At 42.4% G+C, this 22,866-nt stretch overlaps 6 protein-coding genes across 7 annotated transcripts; 1 reads left to right on the forward strand and 5 right to left on the reverse strand.

Moving 5' to 3' along the window:
* Positions 1–125: 125 nt before the first annotated feature.
* Positions 126–1,383, reverse strand: BCIN_14g05190 (hypothetical protein). Its single transcript, XM_001550152.2, has one exon. It carries the CDS (start codon positions 1,282–1,284, stop codon positions 583–585), a length of 702 nt encoding a protein of 233 aa, XP_001550202.2. The 5' UTR covers positions 1,285–1,383; the 3' UTR covers positions 126–582.
* A 16-nt stretch (positions 1,384–1,399) lies between these two features.
* BCIN_14g05200 (hypothetical protein) lies at positions 1,400–3,054 on the reverse strand. The gene is made up of 2 exons (XM_001550153.2): positions 2,298–3,054; positions 1,400–2,246 (listed from the first exon to the last, which is right to left on the reverse strand). Exons 1-2 carry the CDS (start codon positions 2,621–2,623, stop codon positions 1,580–1,582), a joined length of 993 nt encoding a protein of 330 aa, XP_001550203.2. The 5' UTR covers positions 2,624–3,054; the 3' UTR covers positions 1,400–1,579.
* Positions 3,055–4,129: 1,075 nt separating this feature from the next.
* On the reverse strand, positions 4,130–5,264 carry BCIN_14g05210 (hypothetical protein). Its single transcript, XM_001550154.2, has 3 exons — positions 4,932–5,264; positions 4,805–4,849; positions 4,130–4,678 (listed from the first exon to the last, which is right to left on the reverse strand). Exons 1-3 carry the CDS (start codon positions 5,135–5,137, stop codon positions 4,249–4,251), a joined length of 681 nt encoding a protein of 226 aa, XP_001550204.2. The 5' UTR covers positions 5,138–5,264; the 3' UTR covers positions 4,130–4,248.
* Positions 5,265–8,628: 3,364 nt separating this feature from the next.
* Positions 8,629–11,362, reverse strand: BCIN_14g05220 (hypothetical protein). Its single transcript, XM_024697295.1, has 2 exons — positions 10,460–11,362; positions 8,629–10,383 (listed from the first exon to the last, which is right to left on the reverse strand). The coding sequence occupies exons 1-2, from the start codon at positions 10,757–10,759 to the stop codon at positions 9,163–9,165; spliced, it is 1,521 nt and encodes a 506-aa protein (XP_024553110.1). The 5' UTR covers positions 10,760–11,362; the 3' UTR covers positions 8,629–9,162.
* Positions 11,363–14,821: 3,459 nt separating this feature from the next.
* On the reverse strand, positions 14,822–16,562 carry Bcutp5. Its single transcript, XM_001550159.2, has one exon. It carries the CDS (start codon positions 16,319–16,321, stop codon positions 15,119–15,121), a length of 1,203 nt encoding a protein of 400 aa, XP_001550209.1. The 5' UTR covers positions 16,322–16,562; the 3' UTR covers positions 14,822–15,118.
* A 445-nt stretch (positions 16,563–17,007) lies between these two features.
* Positions 17,008–22,661, forward strand: BCIN_14g05240 (hypothetical protein). 2 transcript variants are annotated; one of them, XM_024697297.1, is made up of 4 exons: positions 17,008–18,393; positions 18,579–18,913; positions 19,008–21,357; positions 21,414–22,661. In XM_024697297.1, the coding sequence occupies exons 2-4, from the start codon at positions 18,810–18,812 to the stop codon at positions 21,762–21,764; spliced, it is 2,805 nt and encodes a 934-aa protein (XP_024553111.1). In that variant the 5' UTR covers positions 17,008–18,393; positions 18,579–18,809; the 3' UTR covers positions 21,765–22,661. The 2 variants fall into 2 exon arrangements, with proteins under 2 accessions (XP_024553111.1, XP_024553112.1); XM_024697296.1 differs by having other exon boundaries at positions 17,008–17,455.
* Positions 22,662–22,866: the final 205 nt, after the last annotated feature.

The following is a 22,866-nucleotide window of genomic DNA, read 5'->3' on the forward strand; positions in this document are numbered from 1 at the left end:
TCTCAGATGGGAACTAGTGCTGGAACTACTGAAGTTGATCTCTAAATATGCTCTAAATCCTCCTCAAAAATCCTATCGAAAAGATAAGTAGTGAATCAGTATCTCCTTATCAGTTCCGAACCTATTGCACAGTTCAAATCGAGCAACCAATTTCTTAGGAATCTTGTCCTGTCACTCCGTCCATTTAAAGTCTGTCAATAGCTTGACGTAATACATCAATGCTTGTAATGTGCGTGTTAACATTTCATCGCAACTGGTATTGTATGGGGTCAGTGAATACACTTGGAAGGGAAGTCTACAAGTCTTAGACCTGGCTGTACATCAAAAGAAAATATAAACTCTGAATTATCGAGCAAGCCTGCCCAGAACCTGAAATAGCCCCTATCTTCTGCACCGCAACTTATGCACGTAGATACCAGTTCATCTCATGTCTACCATTTCTCATCTACTACTTCCCGTTAACTTTCGATTTGGTTCCTCATCGTATAACTCTGGAAACAAAAACTTGTTATCTCTTCTAGTTGGTGGTGATGAGTATCATTACCGAGATCAAAGCGAAGTCAAATTTCGGCGTTGAAGATTTTACAACCAGTAGCTTTTATTGATAGGATGGAAATAAGATGAAAGCTGAACTGGTCCCTGATGCCTTCCGCTACCTCCTTGTTCGAGTTCAGAAAGACTGTTCCACTCAACCTCCGGCCGAGGATACCCGAATTTCCTTTTCCCTGCCATTTCATGCACAGGATCCTTTCCTTCATCTTTCTCGGGAATTATTGGATGGCCACTTGTAATTTCAGTTGAGTTTTGGTGCCTCAATCGGTATCCACGGAGAAAGTAGAATCCTGCGAGAAGTTCGCACACAAATATAAACCTCCCCAAAGCACCTGCGACAATTGCTATTGTATTTTGATGAGGCTTTTTGGTGGATAATTGAGTTGGTGGTGGGATGGAAACTGTGTCTTGAACCAATGACTGAGAAGTAGACGTTCCGTTAGAGTTTTGAGTCAATGATGTTTCAGGTACTGTTTCTTGCGCAAATGAATGAGAGGTAAGTGTCGCCAAGGAAGGTGACTCGATTGGCGATGAAATGAATACTGACATTACTGTCTTTCTGACAGTTATGTAGAGATGGATTGATGATGCGCTTGCAGTGCTCATGTATGGAATAGAGCCCGAGGCTATCGTGGTGCTAACTGACGTCACAGTAATGTAAGATGGCTTATGCAAAGCTGCAGTCGCCATTTTATGGACTATACTGGTGCCCAAAGAGATTTTTTCCAGCATGGTATGTTTCTGTTCGATGAAAAGTAATATGGAGATGTGAGCTATAGATATTGTAAAACGACTGCCCTCAAGCTATTGACGTATGCCAGAAGAAATAATCAAGACGAAAGGGCTATAGAGTGGAATTGAAATATTCAACTTTCGATCTGCGAATCTCAATTTATGATGTGCTAGTGATGGTATGATGAGTGCAAACCTCGAGGCAAAAATTGCACAAAATACGAGGATGGCCTCTATCTACATGGGTAATAGCACAATTCCTTCTTCTCTTCCTCTCATATTTCAAGCAGAGTTCTTACGCCTCGATCTCAAACCTTTCTCTATTGAGCCTAGGACTCTCCACCTCAACCGGTCCATTGTCCATTCTTGGACTTTCCATCTCTGCTCTTAGCATTTGTCCCCCGATCTCAGGTGTATTAGCGCTCTTCTCCATTAACTCGTGGACATGATCACTTGGATCTCTAACATCAAAACGCGGTTCAGTCTTTGATAGTATATCGTGATTTTTTCTATGTCTACCTACTAGCCAAATTGCAAGGGCTATTAGGGTAATAAAGACAACGCCTCCGATAGTACCGCCTATTGTTGCACCGGTATTGACGCGAGAAGAACCAGCTTGATTTGAAGATACGATTATTGTTTCTTGGGGTATAGTTGACGTTGAACTGGGGCTAGAGCTGAAGCCTGATGCGGAGATAGCGAATGGAGGAGAAGAATTTGAAGTTGATGGTAGATTAGAAGATGTAGAAGTTGCAATGAATCCTGATTTTAATGATGAAGTAACCAATATATCAGAGAATGAGGTCGTACTAGCTAACACGCTCATTGGAGAGTCTAGTGCTGATGCGAAAATAAGTACTGGTGCTGTTTGGGAGGTAGTGTTGCAGGTATATGAAGTCTGCGTGCCAAGACTGGGGCTTGATTGATCAGACAGCAAGTAGCTCTGGCAGTAGTCCGCATAACTGTACAACTATCAGTCCACTTGATTCTTTTGACATTTTGAAATGACATACCAAGATAACGTTACTGTGATAGCATTGATATTAGGGTTGACATTGGGGGTACAGCCATCAGTACATCCAGTGTCGTCTACACAAGCACCGTAAAGCGAACAAACTGGAACGTTGCTACTGTAGATACAGGAGCCCCAAATTCCAAGAGTATATGCAGTTGTGCAGGTTGAGTCTGTTCCCATATATAAAGGAGATTGCGAGTCTCCATAGTAATATCCACAACTAACACGCCCCAGGCGACGATTGATATCCGGAGCCCGAGTCAATGGATGAGAAAGTGGAACGTTAAAGACATTTGAACTACCTAGGCTCGATATCTCGTCCATTGATTGATCCCGTGAAGCTCCGCTTTATGAGGTTGTGCAAAATGAAAACAGACAGTGTGGGGAATGAAACCCTTCTAGTAGGCCAGGAAATCTATCGACAAGTGTTTGACCTTTTTTCTTGATTCTGGAGCGGATACTCTCAACTTTAGTGTGAAAAATAAGTATTTCAAAGGGAAGCTGAGAAGAAACGAGAGTGATCTTCTTGGGTTGATAATTTACAGTGGCATAGGTCGTTCCACTCGTAGAAGATGCCGCAGTAGGTATTCGGCTAGACTGACAACCGATTTATCAATTATCACTGACAGTCACTGCGATCGGTGAGCTCTCAGTCTATGGCAGCGCCGGCAAATCAAGCATCAATCAAAAGACAATCAATGTTCCCATCAAGATCAAGATTGAGAATAACATGATGATATAAAATTTCGATGGTCATAGCTGAGGCCCAGCAATGTTTTTTGTAGGCCCAAGATATACCAATAGTTGGTCTTACTCGAAAAACCGGTGTGGCACAACATATTCAAGTAAGACATGCATCGAAATCAAAAATGAGTTCATCCTTGAAACCCAAGGGGTCTGTGATGGGCATCCAATTCAATGCGGATAGCAAATAGACTGGCTCCGAGTGAGCCCGATTGAACAAAAGTCTTAAAAGAAGAGTCTGAAAATTCAATTGCACAAATTGACCCGAAGCCAGATAGGTTCCTGAATACTCAACAAGCCATGGCCTTGAGGTTGTTGAAATACCAACCTTTGCATTTGCTTTGTAAAACTAATAAGGAAATATTGTTGCCCACAACAATCGCAGTAAGAGAATATATCGGTATTTTGAGAAGAAACTCGATTAATTGGAATGTGATGCCATAACCGATACACAAGCTTTATATCTTGTTGTCAGGCTAGCCATGAAATGAACAGTGTAATGTTGCACATAGCCGGTATCGGACTAAGTGATCTGAGTATCAACCCAGTAGAACCCCAAGAATACTTGAATCAAATTAGTCCTTTGCTGAACAACATTGAGTTGAAATCCAAATTGGTCTTACAATGAGTCCGCAAAGCACCTAATGAAGCAACATGGCCCGAAGTCCAATGATTGGCGAGAAAATCTGCGAGAATTCAAAGCCATACATGAGTATCACCATCCGGTCAAGATTCTGGGTACCGAACAAATTAACATGAGTGAAGAGATTTCTATATTCCCATAAACATATTCCCATAAATATGCTTCAATATTTTCGATGAGTAAATCCGACATTGTGATATTATGTACTGAATTCGATGGTCCCTTAAAAAATCACACATTCCGGCATTATTCTGGTGCAAGAATATTGATTTGCACTCCATATTCTAGATTCAAAGCATCACCTGTTAGTTTTATTGTCCGATCTCGCTTAATTCTAGTTATCACACTGATCTCTACCAACTTTTCCGCTTGGATCGCTGGATTCAGAAAAGTTGTGCCGGTAGGTTGGCTCCTTTGGAAGTGCTTGACTAGCTTCAAATTCATGATGCTGTGAGTTCAGAATTTATAACGACCCTAGACAGAACTTGAGATAGAAGAACTCATTCTAGCCAGGACTCAAAATCTGCTCATCAGGTGAACAAGTACTATAAGATTGATAATCCTAGAGGGACTGGTCATCCGTGTATTTTAACTCTGGTATCTCATCTTTGTGATGACTTGATTCCTGTTCCCCATCTGTATCTATATCTTCGGTCCACCAAGGCTGAGAGGAAACACTCTCAAACAGACTTAGCTGATCGGCTCGTTTCTCTCTCTTCTGATCATTCTCTAATCTCAACATACACCACTCAAGCATCGAAATATTCGCATTGACAACTGTTCTTTGCTCTTCTGAGGCTCTTGGCCCATTTTTTCGGAAGTTCTGCAGTAATAGCATTACATCTTTGTGTAAATGGGCTGACTGCATCGCAGTTGTTTTGATTCCGTCTAGCTTTTTGCACGCGGTATTTGCTCCGTGCTTCAATAGATATACCACGGAATAATACATACCATCATAGCATGCTACCATGAGGGGCATTCCTTGAGGACCACTGACAAGATTGATATCAGCTCCATGGTGGATCAAATGCTCCATACATTCGACCCTCGAAGTAGAGTTATTTCCGATGGCTGCTAGATATAGCGGCGCACCTTCTTTCCCAGCGTGATTCACTTACTTGTTGTTAACACCAGCTGGTATCCTTAATTCTCGGTTGAGCAGACTATAATTTTGGTGTTAGCTTTGTAGCATCAGGTCAAACGTGACTATAACCATAGTCAACAATATATGAAAAAAACACATACGCAGAGACTATTTTCAGCAGACCTTGGAACGACGCCTGGTTCAGCGCAGTACCCAACTTCGGATGTTGAATAACATCTACTTCAGGCAAAATTTGGAGAATGAAATCTTTTTCGGCCAATTCTAAAGCTGTGAGTAATAAGACTGGTACTCCTGCGTGGTCTGCCATGTTCAAATCCATACCCAATTTCTTCAAAGCACGTACCATCTCAGGGTCAGATTTTTGGATAGCAAGTAATAGAAGATCCCCTCTGTTGTATCTATCTTGCTCCAAATTTGTGCAAAAGAAAAAACTATATCTCGCGTGCAATGCGAGACGGCCAGTTGGACTGGACTGTATTTATCACCGCTTAGAGAATTCACACTTGCCACAGCAAATATCAAAGTCACAGCTAAGTATAAATTTCTTTCAAACAATGCAAGATAAAGCGGCGTTTCTCCGTAGTTGCTACGAGCTTCAAGATTTGCACTACATTTGAGAAGCTCATCTATGACCCAGAAAGAGCCTTTGAAACAGTTCGCCGCTAAATGTAAGGCGATATCTAGAGGTTTTTGCGCAAATTTGAGACTGCAATTGCGTTTAACTCTGCGAAACCTATTGTACCGTGTGAAAAGGAATGGTGTCGAAAGAAATTCAGGGGGATTGATCACTGTCTGCTCGGCCTCGAGAAAATTTCCATTACAGCTTTGGACTGCCAGACGACAAAGAAGGATTCTAACACATCCTATATAGCAGTTTATTGCTGCAGTATGCAATGCACGTAATATATGGGGAATGGATGGCTGACTTCTATCCAAGATCATCTGTACAAGTTTCGAGTTTCCAAAACTAGTCGCAAGGTCAAGAGATGTGGAACCTTCCATCGATTGGAAAGGGTTGAGACTTTTAACGACCACAATGCTTCGTCGTGGAGGCTCCGGTTCAACTTCTATGCCATATTTTCAGGCGCAAGGTTCGGCGATAGTTCCTTCAACTGTTACACCAGCATCAACGAGAAAACTTGCAAGCTCCAGCAGCCCACCATGGAGAACCGCTAAAAGAATTGTGCATCCGCAACCACGTGTGCTTTTCGAACTCCACCCAGTATTGGACAGTGCTTTGACATTTCCAATATAGTTACACAATATAGCTCTCTCTAACGCTATGTGGATGCGATTATCTGTGCCAATAAACTCTTCAATTTCTTCAACAGCTCTCTTGGGGGGGGGGGGCTAAATGGAAATCAGCAAGAAGAAAAGTCAATTTTTTGTCTCAATAATAGCTTTGGAGGCATATAGATAATTCTCGAATTAGAATATCTATTACAGATACTTAAAACCTGGTGATGGTGAATTCTCTACCTTTTTTTTACCACTTTACCATCTTTATATTTAAACCTTGCAGCCATATATGGAGTTCATCCACCCGCATCGGCAGAGTAGGGATTAGCGCCATGAGACATGAGCATTTTGATAACAGAAAAATTCTTCGCAGCTACAGCAACGTGTAATGGCGTTACTTTAATTGAACCGTAGCATTCATTGGAATCAGCTCCACATTGAAGTAGCAGCTCCACCGCGCTCTCCTCATCGCCAAATATATCAAAGACTAGTGGTGTCATACCAAAGCTAGCTCGTGCATTAACATTGAGACGTTTTTGAACTATTCCAAATTCCAAAACTTCAATATGACCATTGGATGCTGCTAGATGTAATACGCTGAGACTCGAAACTCGCCTCGTCTTCCATTTCCCGGAATATGAATCTGGTTCATTGGGATCAGAAGTGATGCCTAGCACCCAGCCCTTCCCCCCGAGAAGGAAATCTCTTCGTCTTCAAGGGCCTCGGGAAGCCAGTCGCTCAAGCCTTTAGAATCAATTAATCTGCATATAGTTGCCGATTTAGCGAGTTCGAGTGGATGGTATGGTTGGTCAAGCTTTCCAAATCTGTACATCACATTTGAGAGATGAGCTCCACGTGATAGCAGTAGCTCCACAATACTCTTCTCACTTCCTACTGTAGCTGAAATAAAAGGCGTATATCCGAGCTTGTTTGTAGTTTCAGTGCTCCATCCTGCAGAAAGCAATTCCTCTATTGCAGTGGTCGGCCCATGGTAGCAGGCGGTATGTATCAACATGTCGCCTTGGTATAAAGTCCCAGGTTTTTGGCCAGAAATCATGGACCGAATCAGCTCTTAACTATCTGATGATTTTTTGCAGAGCAATCCAAGAGTAGAGTAATTCGCCCCATAGGTATTTCCATGAACTTTGACATCTATGCCCATATCAATAAGCTTCTGCTTGTCGCATCATATCCTCTGTTAAAACTTATATACAGAAGAGACCGGCCATCAGGTAGAACGCGACTGATGTCCTCTCTGGTGGCGGATTTTAACAACTCTAGAGCGAATCTTTCAATATGATGGGAGTCTCGTTTAACATCCAACGTGTTCAAAGTTAAATGCAATGCCGTCTGATTATCGCTATCAACAAGATTCAGCAATGCTGCACCAGAAAAATTTCCGGAACTTTGACGACTTTGTACTTCAAGCGGTAAGCTCGACTCGTCACTCAGAGTTGACACTGGAGGGGAAACTTCGTATAGCTGGGCGACCAGTGTCTCGCAACCACATGATTCAATATAATGTTCGGATATTTGGGAACAAAGTAAGATTGGCGTGGATTCATAAAGAAGAACGAGGAGTGCTCCAAAGTGAGCGGTTAGATTGGAGGCCAAAACATTGTTTTTCTCTATTGAAATTTCGAACCCCATATTCATCCACTTACGTTCAGTTTCACTCCCGCTGTAACTCTCTTGTATGGAACTCTCATGCAGCACTTGATGTACAACAAGAATATCACCGCAATATTATATAATATGGTTTTTCATTTGATGGAAGTTTGATTCTTTCGGTTGAATCGCTTTGCATCCCCGATGAATTTGACTCTAATAACAACGTTAGTGATTACTTTAAATTCCCACCCTCACAAACACAAACCAAACCAAACTCACAATCAAAAATCAATTATCTAATACTCTTAGAACAAGACTAACGTAACGCTCGTCACATCGCTACTCCCTTTTTTTTAGTTCTTCTTTTGTAAATCTCTTAATCCTAAAATACTTACCGATATGCAGTTTTCAATCTACAAGAACTTCTCACCTTCCACAATCCGCTACCCCTCCTACACCTCACCCCCCCTTTCCTTTCTTTCCCAAGCCCCCTCTCCTAATTCCTCGCCTAACACCCGCACAGACAGGGCCGCTTGCTGCAAATCACAAAATCAACATGAAAGTTAAGGAAATTGATATCTTTTGCTTTGATGCTCATCTATTAGTTAACAGATGATCAGCTAATCTCTCTCTTATCTCTCACTTCCTAGGTTCTAGACCCTTCTCTCTCTCATCTCTCACTCTTTAACCTCCTTCTCTCTTCCTCCCCTCGTAAGCGAGAGTGCCTTAACCCCCTCAATTCCCCTCCAATCATACCAAAATCCCAATCCAATAGATTCTCAATTCACTCTATACTTAATCTATACCCCCATCTTCAATCTCCCCTTTTTACTCAAAATCTCCCCAGAATCTCCCTCAAACTTCCTTGAGCTTCTTACTAACTCATATATTTATTACTATCAAATCACTATCAAATCACTATCAAATCATTATCAAATCATTATCAAATCACCATCACCCTAGCAAGCAAGTACACAAACACACAAATACACATAACTAATCATAAAATTCTACTTTCTACTCTCTACTTCCTCCTTCCAACTACACCTAAGCCTATATAGATCATTTCCATTTCCATTTCCATTTCCATTTCCATTTCCATTTCCATTTCCATTTCCCTCTCTCCCTCTACCCCCACCTCTCCACATTCATCATACCACAAAAGAAAATCGGCTAGATATATATATATATATATATGTATATGTAGAGATAGATATACTCTACAAAACTATACAACCAAATACTCCTCTTCCACTTCTCCACCCGTCTACCACCCCATCTACCCCATCTACCCCTCAAACATCAAAACCCCCAAAAGAAAGGTATATACAAATATAAAAACCCACTCACTCCGCAAAAAGAGTATCCATTGCAATGATAATCACAACCCCAATCCCAAACGCCTTTCCATTCCATGACATGCTATGCACAATGCACGCTTCTTTCCACTTCAAAACTCCAGAAATGCTCATTCGTAAATATCACTCCCCCAACATTCCCCTTCTCCACACTCACATCTACTCACACCCCTGGTACAGTCCCATCTCCCCAACTCTTCCTCAAAGTCTTCCCCTCTCTGACCATCTTCGCAATCTCCTTTCCCACCAACTCTTTCGCCTGGCTACCCATATTAAAATCATCCCAGAAAAGGTATTCGTCCGGTTGTTCACAGACAAGTAATCCATTAATATCCGGTAATGACTTCGTATCTTTCATTTCTCCTCTCTTTTCATTTCCCTTGTTGATTTTGCCCGATTTTCGCTTCTCTCCGGGTCCTCTTTTCTTGCTTTCTCCGTCATCTCCTGCTCGTACACAAGGATCATATACGGAGATGTATGGACTTTCTTTTGTGCCCAGTCCACTCGCATCAGATAATCCTTCATCTTCCAATTGATGTTCGATAATAATTTCCGTGAGGAATCTATTCAAATCATAATAATAGATATCTTTTTGTGGTGGAGGGATATCTGGTTTACTTTCCGCCTCAACATCGCCTTCTGACTCTCGCTTTCCTTGTGATTGCGATTGTTGATCATTCTGGTCAGATGTTTCTGGAACCGCATCTCCCGATACTTGTTCTTCTGGTGCTGGTTCAGCCCATTCGGAAGTAGTGGTAGCTTCTGGCGTACTAGCAAACCAAGGTTTGATAAAGTTTTCCACACTATTATCCCAGTCTCTCACCAATGAAATAGCATTCTTTTGGTTTTCCGCCACAGAACTAGGCTTTAATGGAATAGGCCTTTGACTCAACCAACCAGGCAACATGGTAGGATCGAAAAGTTTTTGAATAACAATTCTAAATTGGGGTTTGGCCACAACATGGGAGTCATTATGTGGTTTAACGATTACATGAGTAGCCTCCAAATTTTCCCTATGATGTGCGTATAAATTATCGAGTTGCGCGAATATTTCTGCAACAGCTTTATTTTGGGCCTCTTGAGCTTTGGTATAATCGAGAGATGCGTAGTGCCATATATCCCATGTGCCAAATGAGACGACGAAGATGGTTTCCCTGAGTTTCTTTTTTGGCAGAGGCAGGGCGATGAAGGATTTTACTTGAGCTTCGAGATCGGGGAGCATAGATTCGGCGGTTATTTTGGTTTCGTTATTATTTTGACCTGCGGTGTCTTCGATGGAAGAAAGATAGACTTTATTGGATGCAAAAGCACCAGTGGGTGGTGACGATGGGTATGAAGACGAGGGTTGAGAAACTGCGAGATTGATCTTTGAAGTACACGAGAGCTGAAAACAATCAATTAGTAAATGTGCCATCAATCGATCAAACCCATCAATCAACAGTCAGAAAGCAAAAACATACCTCTTCGCAAAGAACTTCCGTCCAGCTTCTACCCTTTCCATCCTCATTCTCTTCAACCGTATCATCAACCCAGCTATCTCCAAAAATGACCAATCTCACACCAGCTTCTTCCCCATCCCCTCCATCATCCCCACTTGCCCAATCCCACAATCCATCCGTCACATCATTGATACTCGTCCCTCCTATCTCAATCTTCCTCAAATGCTCGGTATATCTCGATTGAGGCAACAAAGCCAAGATGGTCATTAGCGAAAGAACCATCGCAAACACCGACGCACCCAATCTTGTAAAGGCGCGCATTGTCGCAAGTGTAAATTACCAAAACCCCGGGTGAAGCCAATCGTCTCTCTCCTCCCGTCCCCTTCTACCGCAAGCACAACCTGCGAAAATACAAGAAACGAGAATCAAGTACTCGCGAATACACAGAGTTTTCGTATTTCTGATAGAATTCAGCCTTGTTAACTTTGTTCCTGAAAGTGGTAGGATTATGATGCTGCCAAGAATGCCGGCGTTGCGTATGCCAAGCGCGGATGTGTTATCTCTCTTTTGGAATGTGCAATGGTGAAAGTGTATAAATAAATAAATAAATAAATATACTTTAGGAATCTCGCGCCTCTCTTCTCGTTAGATATAAAGAAAAGAAGGAAGAAACATCAATCGAGCAGATGAGCATATGAGAATGGCAAAGTACCGATTGCACCGCACCAATAAATACGAAGAAGAAGAACAAAACTTGCTGACGACAGAAGAAGATACGAGGCGTGGACAGGAAAAGAGGAAGGATAAATTAAAACAGTAAAGCAGTCCAATGTAAAGAAAGTCGAAAGTAGAAAAGATAATCCAAGCAAGATCAGAGTACGAATCATACCTACGAATCAACTGGGAACTAATAACTGGGTAATCATAATCATAAGAGAATGTAAGATCTTAGCATTTAATTTGGTAGCCCTACGTATACCAGACCTCCAGCCAAAGTTCCCCCATGTGTACCATCCAGCGCCTCGCATACATCCATACATACATACATACATAGTTACTTACTTACTTACATCCATCCATCCATCCATCCATCCATCCATCCATCCATCCATCCATCCATCCATACATTCACACAAATAATCCAGAGCGAGAACAGCCCGGCCACTGCATAGCCCATCACATCAAACATCCCAATGGCCCATAACCCATGAGCGTGCATCGACACGCAACCAGGACTCGTAAGCTTTTTCTCTTGGTGCAACGGTTAAGCGGATCTGAATGATGTGCCCCTGTCTATTTCTGGGTGGCACGGTGGGAAGAGAAAGTTTAAAAAGTTAAAAATAATAAACCGTGGGTGAATCATTAGATGGGCGAGATGGGCGAGATGGACGGGATGGAAACGTCTGGATTCATGGAGTACATAACATAATACAATAGCATATAACATAACATAACATAACATAGCATAATATAACTTAATATAATAAATGAATAGACAAGGGATAGATAGTAGTTAGATATTCTTGATGACACTCCGTTGGCCCTCCGGGGGCCACTGCCGTGGAGGCAGACTAAAGAAGGATAACTTCATTCATTCTTTTATGTCGATGCGTAGGTATGTGTGTCTTATTTATGAATAAACATAAGTTAGTTATCCAAATATAAATGCCCATCAATAAACATAAATGAACATAAATACCAACCTACCAACCTCCTTAGGTAACACATATGCAAGTCATACTTGTCAAGTTACAATAAACCTGGAACTGAATCTCAGAATGAATGTTCTCTGTGTACTCGCCAGGAAAAGTGACGATGATCAACCTTGGCAATTATCCGAAGACCCGATGGCTGGAGGATGGTAATGTGCTTTGCCGGGTAATTTCCGCATAATTTTCTTTTGCTTCATGTTGTTAACATCAACACAATAATAATAGTATGAGCTATATCAATTGTGAGAAACATTATTTATATGTGTATTTATATGTGATTTCATAGCCTCATCATTAACTACCTCACTACATTATCAATCTTTGAAACTCATACAAATCAATTTATATTCATACATACATACATACATACATATAAAAATACTACTAGTAAACGTCACACAGCAGATCAATTCCTTGAGAATACGACCCTCTCCCCTCTTTCACATATCCGCATACAAATTCACTCAAACCCATCTCACCAAATCACCACCACCACTACTACTATAAGCAAAATAACCACATACTCTATACCTATACAATAAATACAAATCGCTAATATTCAAGTATGATGAATGTATAATATATGATTCTACAAAAGATAAAAGATAATATAATATCCAAATCCAGTCAGACTGCACACCCCCCCTCCCCCCCCCAAAGTCTATATATATGTATAAGAAACTAAGCATGTACTCAAGAAAGAAAGAAAGAAAGAAACCAATCAATACACATCCCCTCCCCCCCTACCTTTCTAGACGCCCTCCATCCCTCCACCCCTCCATCCCTTCATTCATCCATCACGTCTTCCCTTCCCTCCCGCGCGTACCTGAAACCCCATCCCATCCCCTCGCCTCCCCCAAGATAACACAAGTATCACTACCTACTGTATATAACAGAACACCGAGAAGAAAATTATAACCAACAAAGCTAAAAATAAAAATAAAAATAAAAATAAAGATATTCAATCCAAGCCAATCCAATCCAATCCCGTCTCGAAATTTAACACTCACTCACTAATCTACTCACTAACCTACTAGTAGTATTCATCATCCCTCTTCCCAACCAACCAACCAACCAGCCAATCAACGCCCACCCTCACCCAGATTCAAACACTAGAACCTCTTTAAAACACAACTAAAACCCATCTTGTTGCAAAGTCCATCTCATCTCATCTCCTCTCCTCATCTCACCCTACCCCATCCCATCCCATCTCGTCTTGAACCGACTCAACTCATCTCAACTCAAATGGAATAAAATAGAATAAATCTATCTATCTATCAATCAAGTGATCGACCTATCAATTCTAGATCTTCTTATAGATGGATCATGAATGGATGGATGGTGGGAGGTACATCACGTGCTCTATCAATATCATCTAGTAGGTATATGTTATGAATGCTAGATACCTGTATTCGATATAAGATTTTGAAATCTGAAATGAGATGAGATGAGATGAGATGAGATGAGATAAGACGAGACTTGAGACATCGAGGTATTGAGGATGAGAATATGGAGATATAAAGAATGAAAGAAATGAAAAATGAAGATAGAAAATGAAATTGTCAGTTCTACCTACATCATACCTAATCACGAGAAGTACTACAATCACCCCCAACTCAACTCTCTCTCGAATTCCCATTCCGCAGTGAGTGTCTAATTAATCTAAATCCTCTCTACGTAGGTAATCATTTCCACCCAACTGGTGAACCAACCATAGCGATGGTGCGCGCCCAAAAACGTGACGTGAAAGTCACGTGAGTATATTATTTTGATATGTATCTTATCGTTTCGCCTCCTGTAGCTGTAGACTACCTCTATATTATATATATATATTTTTTTGCTTCAGATGTGCCCCCTTATCTCACTATCACTATTACTATATAGTAATTCATCTCATTAATATACTATGTATGAATGACTATTTGATTATAATATATATATATATATATATATATATGTATACATGTAAAGACTTTTCTTAATTACATGAATTCTTTTATTTTCTACTCTTTTTTAATATGTATTTTTTTTTTTTTTTTTCACTTTTGAATTTAGATTTCGATTAGGATTAGGATAGCGAATTCTATATTTGAAGTTAATAATATATATATATATATATATTCTACGAGTCTACTTTCTTGATTGTGAATGGTTTCTCTGATTGTTTGGTTATTTAGTTATTTAGTCACCTAGTCACCTAGTCACCTAGTTACTTATAGAAATATATATTATAATATACTGACCTACCTCTCTAAGTTCATCCCCAAATCCATCCATCAACTCCTCAACTCCTTCCTCCCTCCCTCCCCCCCTCTCTATCCCTCTATCCCTCTATCCCTCTCTCCCTCCCTCTATCCCTCCGTCCCCCATCCACCCCCCAACCAATACAAATACAAACACGAAAACCAAAAACCAAAAACCAAAAATCAAACAATAAATAAGTAATGGGGGCAAGCCCCCAAACCCCCCATGCTCGCTACGCTCGAAGTTTAGGATAGGGTATTGTATATGTGTATTAGGAGGAACTGACCAATCGTCTAACTGACTATATGAGTGACTGACTGACTGACTAGCTGACTATATGGCATATGGCATGTACTCTTTCCCTTCTCTTTCCCCTCTCTCCTCTTATAAGTCAGAAGTCACAAGTCACAAGTCACAAGAGAAGACATAATCATCATCATAGTGATATTGAATCCTATTGATACCTAGCTACCCACATACCCAAGCCCAAGCTCAAGCAGAGCAAATGTCATCTTTCACCTACAAAACAAAAAGCATACATATATAAATACATTATATGCTTGTATCCATAGCCGTAGGTACAATGAAAAAAAAAAAGTATCCTCCTACAAAACAAAAATGTTCTTTTTTGAGATCCCCTACACCACACCTAAGAAAAGAGACGAATCAAAAACTCCAAACCATGCAAACGCCCAAGATGCATTGATCAGTCAAATTCTCTTGATTATCTTCTATTTTGGAAACGATTGCCTGTTAATTTTTGCATCTTGGATCGTGGTGGTCCTTGTTCAGCATCATCACTTTCATCCTCTTCTCCTTGCTCGTCAATATCATCATGATCAACTTCATCCTCATCTCCAGAATCCGCATCAGTTTCCTCAGCCTCATCATCTATTAAATCATCCTCACTATCTTCTTCCTCTTCATCAGATTCCGCCACCAAACCATTAAGCATTTCCTCTTCAATTTCAGAATCCGAAATATCTTCGAGATCTCCATTCTTGGCAAGTCTTTGTGGTAATCCATTCACAATAACTTCCTCCTCGTCATCACTTTGACCTTCAACGTAGATGACACCCTCATCATTATCCTCACTATCCAATCCTGATCGGTTTTGCATGCCTCGTCGTAATTCGATTTGTGCGTCCAACATATCCAATTTTCCCTTTAAAGATAAAAGATGTTGTAAGGCTTTTGATCTCTCATCGAGAACTCTGTTTACTTCGGACAACTTCTTGATGAGGCCTCTTTGAGTTGCCAAGTAGCCACCATGTGTAACCATTGACCATTGAACCCAAACCATCAGACTACCAGCTCTACCAGGTCTTCTGTGTAATCTTTCTGCCAACTTTTGTAACAAGATTGCGGCGAGAGGAGAATCGAGTCTTTGAATTGTAGCTCTAATCGTACCAAGATCCGTAGTATGTAAGCAGGATTCCAATAAGGCGACATCGTTTGTCTTGAGTGCTTGAGTAAGAACTGTTCCGAGGGATGCGCCAGATGGAGCCTGAATTGAATTTTGAGGGTACGAGAGGGTTTGAGATTTAGAATCTTCGAAAGCGGCGGCAACATCGATAGGTTCTGAGGCGTTTGCTCGAACGAGATCTCCGAATGTTGGTTCTCCATCTTCCTCGGCAGCTTCAGCTCCTTCATCTCCCATTGTCACATCTGCGTTGACATTGCCATCTTCCACATCACTTCCATCCTCCTCAACTTCTTCCATGTCATCGTCACTTTGTTCTTCCTCGTCGCTGGATATTTCGACCACTTCGCTCTTCTTCGCTCCATTTGTCTTGACTTTGCTTGCGGTTCCTCCACCCGACACCACAGTTTTCGATTCATCCAAGTGAGCAGTTCCCAATGATTTCGCACCTTGCTTAACCATGGGTTGACCAAGCTTGGTCGGGAGCTTTCTCTTGGTTGACATTTTGATTGATTGTTGGTTGTGCGACGTACGCAAGAGGTGGAATGTGAAGACGACGAAAATTAGGTAGGCTAGGTCGAATTGAGGAATCGGCGGACAATCAATGAACAATCTTCCGAAAGAGAATGAATTGAATTAGTCGAATGTGAATGGAGTGTGGTGAGGCAATTGAGATGGTACGAAACCCACACAATAGACTTTCAAACGGTGGTGGTGCTGAATGAGTTGAGGTGTAATCTCTACCATTGAAGCTATCAAACCAAAACTTCACGAAACTTTTTTCCACCCAAGATAGAAAAAATAAATCGCGATCACGTGCGGTGGCTGTCGTGAGCAATAAAGGGTCGGTGCGGAGCAGATGCGGTGGATCCGAGAATGGAAATGTGGCTTAATTGGGCTGTTGACGCTGCAGTGATTGGTCCAATGCACCGGCCTCTGGTGTCTCGATCCACTTTAGCCTTTGATGATCCCTGCCGAGCCTTCCCTTTCCTTACTTGGGGTGGGGCTGAGGGAGCAGAGGGGGCGCTGTGATTGGTGAATATGAGGCAGCCTGCAGATGGAGCACCAGGTGTTGAGAAGTCGACTAGCGGTGCATTAGGTTTAGTTTCGTGGTCATCACTTGCTATCGTTTAAATATGTGAATCGTATGTCCCCCCGAAAGTTCTCGTCTTGCAACCAAATTTTTTAAAGGTTGATTTGCGACAGCCTTCCCATTCGTCCACCGCGACTGAAGAGCACCGACCACCCCTCACTCTGAACTCACTCCAAATACACCTCGCCTCCTCATCTTACTTGCTTTGTCTCCTTGACCGCCCTTGACCGCACTTGACCGCACTTGACCGCACTTGACCGCACTTGACCGCACTTGACCGCGCCTCACCACGCACATGCACATGACCTTCATCGCGAAACCAGAAAGCCGATAACGATTTTCCTTATCGATTGAACATCAACAAACGCACCGCGCTCCCCAATATAATTCATTCTTCACTTGTATTATTGTGATTCGAGTGTGTTATTTATTTCGATTTTGTTTGGTCCTCTTTTAATCCTTTCTCGTGTCTCGTTTACCCCGTCTTGTTCTTCACGTTCTCCCCGACCAGAGAAAAGGAAAAGATCCATCGCAAAAGGTTAAAGGTTAATAGTTCTCTCTTCTCTTCTCTTCTCCTCTCCCCCCCTTCCCCCTCCCCTCTCTTCCCCCCTCTCGTTCCCCTTTCCTTTCTTTGGTAGTGTGAATCGCGCAAAGGAAAGGAAAAACGTGGTTGCCGAGAACGACCGGGGTTTCTTGGTCCTTTGTGGTTGGCTGCGCGCATCGGACCAACTGGGCACGACGAAAACGATTTCCGTTCACTTGTTCATCAATGAATGAACCACCATTTTGGAGAGTCAAAAGATCCAGAGACTCGTGTCAAAACTCGCGCAGAATACGACGCGGTACTCTTTCATCGATTCAGGTTTTAATTATCAATTATCAATAACCTGTACGTGAAGTTGTATGTGAAGCTGCACCCACCCACCCTCTAGATCAGCGCTAGATTGGTCTTGTTTACCATCTCGATTTTTGGGGGGAGGTCTCTTTCGCTAGTTGTACCTTGTCTTGTCACCACCAAGTCGCGTCGCGCTTCAACACCCTCATCCACTCTCTCATTCTCTCGTGTCGATATAATTTCAATCTCTACATTGCAACTACCAATTCGCATCACCATTGACGATTCACTGGTTTCGCCATATTTCCAATCGAGATCCACAGAGCAAAACACCAACGGGAATTCTGAATGAAAGTCGCGTGTTCTTCGATCAAAACAACAGCACAAAAAGAGAGAGCCGCATCGACAACTTCTAGCTTTCCACCCACCAGCATCCCAACAAAACAAAACAATTCCTGTTTCGCGCTTATACCTTTTCAATCAACCAATTCCATTGCTTGCTTTTAAACGGTGGCAACCGAGAGTGCAAGTGGCCAAATATCGAGCGAACCCTTGAACCTGTACCTTCCTTGCCTTTTGAAATCGTAAGGCTGCAACTCAAATTCTTTGTCGCATGTCGACGAGGCTGCGCCGAGGATTAAAATAAAGGCAGGTCTAGGAGGAGCATTCACATATCCCGCCACCTTACCTCGACACCTGCAAACATTATTCTATACTATCTTGTTGCTTGGCGCACTTCAATTTTGAAATCAATACACTGCTCTCTTTCTTCTCATTCACTACATTGAGGTCGCGTGTTCTTCCGGGCGCAATCTAACTAATTTACTCAACAGTATTCTCAGGCAACTTAAATATTCCCTCGTCGCAACAAATCCATCCATCTTACAATCAAAAACCAAACCTATCCGAAATCATACAAGTTTTTCAGGAACCAACCGATACATTCGATCTTGTCGCATTGCTTTCTTTTCCATCTCTTCAACTTCAAATACTAGCCCAGAGCTATCTTTTTGTCAATTTTGTCGCAAGCAATACCTCTGTGAATAGAGGATCTCTGTCTGTTGATGGCCGTTATGACCACCCAGCATTCAGAAGATCTAGCTTTGGAGCAAAAGGCAATACCCGTTCCATCATCTGATACGATGGCTTTGGATCTCAATATCAACGGGTAAGTCTTCTCTACCATATTTTCTCTTCTCAGTTTCCATGTTTTTTTTTCCTCATCTTTTTGTACACTTATATTTATCAATGAAAAATTATAGATCTTCTACTCGAGATGATACCAAAACTGAAGAACAACAAACAACCTCTGACAATGAATTGAAAAAATCTCTCGCGCCCGAAGCCACCAATTCTGAATCTGCTGAAAACACCTCCACATTGAAGTCTGATGGAGACTTAAATGTAGAATCGCATGCCATGAACAATTCCATTCCTCAATCCACATTAGCTGAATCGCATGCGCAAGATTCTCCCGAGAGTCAAAACGTATCTCAACTTCAAGACTCGAATACAACAACTGCTTCCGATGAACCTCCAAAAGCAACCCAAGAACCAGAACGTACTGTATCCGATCTCCCCACACCAGCCGATTCAGTACCCGAGGCTGCCAACGATACTTTCGCAACTACGGCTGTTCCACCTATTGTGGAAGCCCCTATGTCCGATCTGCGCGATGAAGTATCTCCACTTACTCAAGTACCGGAAACTACACGACAACTCTCATTGCCAGCTTCAGAGAACAAAGCAGCAGAGTCATTGAGTTTGGAACGAGAGACTTCTGCGCCAATTCAAGAGACGAAAGCCGAAAGTGTTGACGGGATGAACCTCAGCTTCGATGCGCCTCGTCCCGATCTACCCCCATCATCTCCCAACAATGCACCGCCTTCTATTGACATGGATCTTTCTCCAAAGCCGGAGCAAGCAACTGCCAACTCGACCCAAGAATCCGCGGCTGCCAACCTTGGTACAAGTGATGTTGATATGACGGATGCGCCCGCACAACCACAGGCCACAAAGGTTGCTCGTGAGCGAGAGGATGATGGCGAAGAAGAACCATTAGCCAAACGCACCAAGACCGAGGAAAGTGAGGAACCTCAAATCCCTTCGCACGTCGGCACCCCAGCTCCTGCGCAGAACGGAGTAACTACAAATGGTGTGTCGTCCTCCCATGGCAATGCGTCGCGCCCAATCACTCAACATGAGACCAAGGAGATTGTTAAAATCATCAAAAATGTCATCAAGACCGCAGCTGGAAAGAATTTCAGAGCTCCAGTCGCAATTCTTTGGCCTGGGTTTGCAGATGCTTATGCACAAAAAGTCAAGAATGAGGTTGATCTGAGTGGCATGGAGAGGAAGATCAAGAATGGCGAATACCCTTCAATTCAAGCCATCAAAGATGATGCCGTGCTTCTCTACGAAAACGCCATTGCTTTCAATGGTCTTGATAATCCCATCACGGCCGCCGCTAATGATGTGAAGACATCGATTATCACCAAGCTAGGAAGTCTACCACCTGAGCCACCAGCCCATGTTGCCAAAGCCCAGGTCAAGAAACCTAAGCGTCCCACGCCTTCTCTTGACACTGCCGCTCGCACTCCTGCTGCTAGAAGACCATCTCGCGGATCCACTGGCGCTGCTGTACCAATGAGTGCCCCAGCCCCAACTTTTGCTCTTGATCCTGTCACCAGTACACCATTAATTCGTCGGGATTCAACAAAAGATGGGAGGCCAAAGCGTGAAATTCATCCACCAAAGAACAAGGATTTACCTTACTCTTCTGCAAGACCTAAGAGCAAGAAGTATTCTGTCGAGCTCAAGTGGTGTGAAGAAACGTTGAATGAACTGAAGAAGCCAAAATACTTGGCATTCTCTGGCGCTTTCATGGATCCTGTTGACCCTGTCGCATTGCAAATTCCCAATTACTTTACTGTCATCAAATCGCCCATGGATATCTCCACTGTTTCTGAAAAGTTACAAAATGGCGCCTACACGAGAGCGAAGGAGTTTGAACAAGATGTGAAACTCATTTTTCACAATTGCTACAAGTTCAATCCAGAAGGCAATCCCGTCCGTCTCATGGGTCGGCAGTTTGAAGATGTATTCAATGGACTATTGGCTAGGAAGGATCGATGGATCGCTGATCATCAACCCGTTGCTGTGACTCCCGATAGGGATGAAGAGAGCGAGGAGGAAGAGGAGAGCGAAGATGAGCCAGAGCCCGCTCAAGAAGCATTGCAAGGTGCTGCTACGGCCCGACTTCTCTTCGAACAAGCCAAGCTTATTGATATGCTGTCAAAACCGGAATCCCCGGATGCCATTGCCTTGCAGAGGAAAATTCTTACTTTCATTCAAGAAACCGCCGAAAAAGAAAAGGCGGCGGCAATTGCCAAGAAACCTAGCAAGAAATCCAAGCCCTCTAAACCGGCTAAGAAGGTTCCCACAACGAAAAAGAGCGCTACTGGACCTCCGAAGAAATCTGGAGGAGCTCGCAAAGAAAGATCCTTGGGAGTTCTTGAGAAGGAAGTTATTTCCCAAGGAATTGGCCAGTTACCCGATCACATTACTGCCGAAATCATGGAATTGGTCAAAGAAGCTCATCCAGAGATGGTGGTAAGTAAAACACTCTTGTATTCAAAGAATCTAAATTGGCTAACCTTGTGATTTAGGTCGAAGAAGATGGAACTATTGAAATGGAAATTGAATCGCTCCAAGTACATCTTCTCTGGAAGATTTATGACAGTGTCGCCATTCATTCACCAGAAACCGTCGTCAATGTCAAGGCTCAGTATCAAGATAAAAAGGAAGAGCCTCGTGCGATTGCGAAACCTGTTCCAAAGAAGAAGAATAAGCCCATGACAAAAACCGAGCAAGAACGAAAAATCGCACTGCTCAGGGAAAAGGTTCAAGATTTTAAGAAAGGACCAGGATCAGCTTCTCAAGAACCCATTGAAAGCGTCGAGCAACATACACAAGACGAATCAAGTGGCGATGAGTCTTCAGATTCTGAAGAAGAGTAGTCTTATCTTGAATGAACCTCCATCCTGGTTAGCGAACTTGGGAGCTCGTATTTCACTGCCAAATATCGGTATTTGTTGCGACAACTCTTAAAAAAATGGCCTTGTCAAAATGTACATTATCTTTCCCCCACACAATCACGGGCACGTTGTACAATACCAAAATTTTCCAAAACTCATTGACATCCCATTTGATATCATGCCTTTCATTCATCGATTTGCAGACTTTATTCGAGTTTTCCACTTTCGAGGATCTGGTATTCAAAATGCCCTAAAGACTCGAAGAGGATCTGTCGATGTAGCACATGCTTTATGCACTCTTCAAACTATTCATGACATCAGGAATTGGGGAAAAAATGTGAGATGCGACGGAGGATTGGAGGACAGTAATTGAGTTTTGCTTTTTGATTTACACATGCTGCTAGTACCGCTTTCATGCGTGCTAATACCGAAACTTGATCGATCGTTGGTCAATTTACTCTTTTATTTTGATAGGATGGCCTTGATTTAGTTGCTTGATTACCTCGCGCACTTTGATTCATTGTTGTGGCGAGTGATGGAAGGGGGTGGTGGAAGGAAATGGTAATTGAGAGAGGTGATTGGGATGAAGTGTACGATATCAAAGATGGGGTGGATAATTTCTTTTTGCGAATGTGCACGCAAGAAATGAATTATTTGGTGAAGAACGTAGGTGGTCTGACGAGCGAAGGAAAGCAGATGTGATTCAGATGAATGCTAGGAGAGGAGTTATCAACAAAATATCAGATCAGCGAATTGAGTGAAAATGAAAGGAAGATTGAGCAAACATACATACCCGTTCTACTCACTTTACTTCGCGCCATGCGGGGGTGAGTAGTTGTAGGGAGTTTGATCAAACCTATCCCAATAAAAATCATTTTACGAGGATGAACGGATACTTGCAAGAGTGTGATATGTTGTGATGACTCTTTGTTATGGTTAAGCTTTAGCATTCATTCTTTCCGTGATCTTTTTGTTATCATTGCCTTCCTTATTCATATCACTAACAAATCTTCGTGAAACATGTACTTGGACGCCCTCCCTCCCCTCGTATTAATGAACGCAGTGGGCTGGCTCATCTCGCAGG

Source organism: Botrytis cinerea, chromosome 14 (genome assembly GCF_000143535.2).
Source record: "Botrytis cinerea B05.10 chromosome 14, complete sequence".
NCBI lineage: Eukaryota > Fungi > Ascomycota > Leotiomycetes > Helotiales > Sclerotiniaceae > Botrytis > Botrytis cinerea.